The sequence below is a fragment of the Diuraphis noxia genome, unplaced genomic scaffold (assembly GCF_037042655.1).
Source record: "Diuraphis noxia isolate RWA-SAM2 unplaced genomic scaffold, SU_Dnox_SAM2 contig0001, whole genome shotgun sequence".
Taxonomy (NCBI): Eukaryota; Metazoa; Arthropoda; class Insecta; order Hemiptera; family Aphididae; genus Diuraphis; species Diuraphis noxia.
The window spans coordinates 9,195,734-9,201,246 of NW_028301711.1; the positions used below are offsets into that span (position 1 = coordinate 9,195,734).

The 5,513-nt window shown below is 26.9% G+C and overlaps 1 protein-coding gene across 1 annotated transcript; it reads left to right on the top strand.

Annotated features, from left to right (window-relative positions):
* The first annotated feature begins 3,968 nt into the window (after positions 1 to 3,968).
* On the top strand, positions 3,969 to 5,270 carry LOC149059468 (zinc finger MYM-type protein 1-like). Its single transcript, XM_089224299.1, has one exon. It carries the CDS (start codon positions 3,969 to 3,971, stop codon positions 5,268 to 5,270), a length of 1,302 nt encoding a protein of 433 aa, XP_089080425.1.
* Positions 5,271 to 5,513: the final 243 nt, after the last annotated feature.

Here is a 5,513-nt window from a genome sequence, read left to right on the forward strand (position 1 = left end):
GCCTTGTTCCGCAAACATCTAATGTACATTATAGTATTTATAGTTCATTGCAGTTTCCAACGTTTTCTTTAACCTATTGGATGGCTGTTTTCTACGCTTTTGTAACTTCTGCAGCAGAAACCACGAAATATTATTACAATAAGCATTTAAGGTATACATACATACATGTGCGATTATAAAATAATTTTCAAGCCCGTTCGGACTATCAAGTCTTTAGGATTAGCCCGCGTTCGGATTAATGAGACTTGATTACTGTAAGAATATTGTCTAGTCAATGAAAAACTGAAATACGTTTTTCAAAGTTTTATTTTTTTTTATTCGTGTTAAAATTTTAAAGTGTGTTATGAGCATTTTAAAATATTAAATCGTTTGTAAAATGAAGTCAACTAATCTATAATAGGGATCTCGCACACGATGTAATAAATTAACCTAACCTAACTTAACCTAAAATTAGGTAGTAAATTATTTTATTGTTTGCAATATAAAATTTATAAATTTGTTTTCTATAAAATAAAAATTAAATTAACGTTATAAATTTGGGTGTGCCCAGTTTACATGGTAAGAGAGGGGCTCCGAATAAGCGACCGTTAAATCCGCCACCTGAAATCTATTGTTAAATATCATAGGAAATACCTTTATAATATTATACATTTTAATACCTACCTGTGTGCCTTTAAAAAAAATATTATTTTTATATTTAATAATATTTTTAATACGATATCTACAACAGAAACGTGTAACATATTATGATGATTGTTGATATTGTTTACCACTAATTAGATGTCATACTTAGCAATAAATCTAATCAGCCAAAAAAATATTTAACTTTCTAATATAACTGACTAAGGTTAAGGACTCATAGGAGTTCACATGTTTTCTAATATCCATTTAAAAAAATACCATATCGTAATAGAAATCTGTTTACAGGAGTTAGGTAACTATTTTTTTTATATATTTTCAGATTTTACTTTTATTCACGCGTTTGCATATATTTATTTTATATATTCTCATTTTAAAATTTAAATATATTATTGAATTAATATTCAATTTTTCTTTGAATTGGTTAAAAAATATATTTAATGTAAGTAAAGTTACATATAAGAATATGTATCGAAAGAAATTAGATGAGTGGGTTATATTTGCCTCGTCTGTGGGGCCTTTTATAGTTGAAGTTATGAACTACCAATATGCTTTTATCAATTTTAATCACCCTATAATAATTTGATTAGTAATTAATATATATTTTAGATCCTTAGCGGAGCGATAAATGTGTTGGTTTTACAATGATGTGTGTTTTATTATTATTATTTTTTTGTGTCTGTTACACAATAAATAGTTGAAATAATACTTCGATTTTAGGTAAGGTTAGGATTTCCGGTAACTTTTCCGGTGGGAAAATTAATCTAGTTGGTGCATAGAAAAAATAAAAATTCCCAATATTTTTCGAAAGCACCGGAAAAAAATATTAATTTTAGTTGGTGTAACACTAAAACAATAACTTACATGTATATGTGACATTTTCATAAAATGTTTATATCAGCATTTTGCTATATACACCATAACATTTTGATTTGGTTTAAGCTGCTTACGAACTCATTCATTTTCCAATTTTTTTCTGCTATAAATTTCAATTAAATTTTATTCGTTGGATAAAAAACTTGAGAATGTAATACAAGGCTTCAAAAAATATTAAAAACACAGTCAAACATTTTTGTTATAAGCATAGTATACGTAAAATCACAAAAATGTGCGAATTATATTGAGTTAGAAATTCATAAAAATGTATCCATTTGAATCTAAGATTTGAAAATTTATCACAAGATTCTTTATAAGTTTTCCTAACCAGAAAGTCAAATTAATGTGTTATAAAGGTTTAAATTTCAAATTTTCAAAACATTGGATATTCACTCAATTTTTCTTGTACCAATATTCTTATTTTGTTGTTAATCAAAAACGAATAAGTGTAGAAACTTAAAATTTGTACCATATGTTACACTATCATTATATTATAATTATTTAATATACATTTTTCAAAATATTTTAACTGTTTTTTAGTTTTTTATGAACATTTTAATTTAAAATTTTAAAATTTTAAAATTGTAATTTTTTTTAGTTTTTTATTCTATAGTTGTCAATATAATTTTATTCGTTGAGTCAAAAAGCTTGAAAATATGATAATATGATATAGGTACTAGGTTCCCTATAAGTTGATATAATAGCAGTTGAAAAGTATTAAAATAAATCGCCACGTTTTTGTTTTATAATTGTTTAAAGTTCAAATACTTACAACATTTATTAAATTGAAAATTTAGAAATCATTTAGTTAAAATATCCTAGACTGACAAATCGTCTTCACTCAGAATTTGTTTTTTATATAAAATGATATTATATTATCATTGAATTCAAATAATAAATACAATGTCAGACTTAATACTTCAGGATTTAATAGTATAAAAAAAATAAATATTTATATAATATATTGTATTGTTTATTCAATAAAAACTCATTTAAAAAAAAAAAAAAACATATAATAATTAGCCTATTATTTTACTTTTGATTGTACGGCGTCCTGGGTCTTGTAGCATCGTATCAAATATTGACTGCATGGTCTGATTCAAGCTAATATTCAATGTCTGGTCTTTTGACTTTTCGTTTGTATACAACTTAACACCAGCTTCACTAAACTTCCACCAATAATTATATATTTTTTTTTAAATCATGAAATGAAGTGATATTAAAATACCTATTGAAAAAGATAAACAATAGTTTAAAAAAAGTAAATTAATGATAAATTATTTACCTTAACTGGAACATTTTCAATATTTGAACATTTATAATGTGTTATAACCCAGTAATCAGTTGGCTTTTCCTCAAAATGTAGTTTTTATCGTAATTAAACCGTCACCTTGTCGAAAAGTTAGCGAATTGAAAACTTCATCATATTCTTCTGATCTTAAACGATCACCAACATTGTCTCTGTATGATGCATTCTATAAAAGAAAAATATAATTTATATATATTTTATTTATAATAAAAATAATTTGACCAACCATTTTCATCTGCTTCTTATTTGTAGATTTTTTTTCATTCGTCTTCTCAACACCACGTTTTAAAGTGGTTTTTATTTTAGATGTTGATGCTAACGGTTTAACTTTAGAGTCAACGGATTCACTGAAATGTTCATTCTATGAAACATAAAAAATAATATATTTTTTTTATTTAAAAATGTACAAGTGGTTTTATAACCGATATCTAAAAGAAATATTTTTTATTTTTTATGTATGTTTCTTATTAATTATAACCATAACGTTGAGTAGTGTTACGACTGACCTCCAATTTGTTATTTGTTTTTTTTTAAAAACTTTACTTACCTCTGATTCTGAAGAAATAATTGATATTCTATAAGACATTTTTGAGCTGCGTTGTAGACTTTGTTGAGGACTGAATTGAAATCTTGAAGACTGATGAACGTTAATGATTTTACACTGGCTTTTTATACACAGATATTAGCCACTACCACAATAATTTGATATGTAAAATGCTAATGTTAATAGCAATGACTTGAAAAACCTTTCTACAAACTTGTTTTACACGAACACAAGTCAATGGCATTAAATGAACTATTAAAGAAACAGGATCTAAAATAATCACCCACCGACCACCTTGAAAATCAGATTTTATATAGAAACGTTAATGACTTCAAATATGATATGAGCAATAATAATAGTCATAAGCGGGCGCACGGGGTAGTCAGGGTAGGCACTTGACTACTCTGCGAACAACTGAACAACTAGCCCCCCTCCCCCACCCTAATATGTTTGACCATTTCAAAATGTGCGTAAACGGTAAAACGTAAAAATAAGAATATTGGAAAAATATATTATGGTCGTTAGCACGGATATAGATAGGTTGTTGTGATACGGTATTATGACAGTATTAAAAATTGTCCAGTAGAACAGTTTGTGTGCATGAAGAGGCTATTATCTACTGATGCACAAAGTATATTTAATACATTATGTGAAGTCATTGAACAATATGACATTCAATGGCAATTAGTTTCATCAGTTTGTTTTGATGGTGCTGCTTCAATGTCAGGTAGTTTTAATGGAGTGCAGGCCAAATTTAAAGAAAAAAATGATAAAACAGTTTTTGTGCATTGTTATGGACACTGCCTCAATCTTGTTTTATTTGATTCATTGGGGAGACAAAATAGAGTAACATTTGATTTTTTTGGCACTGTACAATTAATTTACAACTTTATAGAAAGTAGTTGTACAATACATTCAACACTTGAAAAAGTAGCTAACTCTGCAAATATAAAATTAAAAACATTAAAATCTGTATCAAATACACGTTGGGCTTGTCGTGCTGAGGCTGTCTCTGCTGTAAAATCAGACTATGGTCCTATATTGATTGCAATAAAAGAAATTGGTGATACTACGAAACAACCAGATGTTAGAGCCAAAGCACTTGGATTAATTCATCAGATGAAAACTTTTGATTTTATATTCGCTCAACAGATGTTACATCCAATCTTGACTCTTATTTTAAAGGTGAGTATGGCTTTACAAAGTTCAAATTTGGATCTTATAACCGCAGTTTCTCTCGTAAATTCATTAAAACTATCTTTAGAGTCTCTGAGAAATGAAGAAGATTCATTTTCAAATATATACAATGAGACTCTAGAAATGTGCAAAGATAATAACATTTCCATTCCTGATGTGAAAAAAAGACGAGTGTCTTCTAAAATTGATTGTAATGAAACACAGTACATTATATCAACAAAAAAAGATGAAATGAGGATAAATGTGTATTTTGCCACATTAGATGTAATGATTTCAAGTATAAGTGTGCGCTTCAAACAAGAAACATTAAATTTAATTAAAAGTGTTGGTAGTATGCTCAAATTAGAAACTAATAATGAAGATACAAAAATAATTGCTTCAGCTTTTAATTTGGATTTTCATGAGTTAGAATCAGAAATTATTTTGCTGAAAAAAATGGAAAATACACCTAAAAGAAGTAATCAAAAAGCATGTGAGGAATGGATACAATGGTTGACAAATTATAATTCTGATAGAGCAGCCATATTTAATAATTCTTTCAAAACTATTAAATCATTTGTAGTTATACTAGTGACAAGTTGCTCATGTGAGCGTTCTTTCTCAAAGCTGAGTATTGTAAAATCAAAATTGCGAAGCACAATGGGGCAAGATCGGTTAGATGGACTTCTGACTATGTTCATCGAACAATATATGGCTTTAATATAGATGTAGACGAAGTTATCGAATATTTCAAAATCAACACTCCAGCCAAGAGGCGTATGGAGTTATACATTTATAATAAAAACATGTATAATATGTTTATTATATAAAATAGTGTTGTTAAATTTTTACTTATTAACTAATTTAGGGATATTACATTATATTATTTCTTATAAAATAATTTTTCACTATGATAAATGCAGTTAAATAAAGTTACCTATCAAAATTTTTTTATTCATGTTAAATGTC

Bases quoted from the DNA above. Each gene is read 5' to 3' on its own strand.
- LOC149059468 (XM_089224299.1), top strand. From the start codon at position 3,969: ATGAAGAGGCTATTATCTACTGATGCACAAAGTATATTTAATACATTA.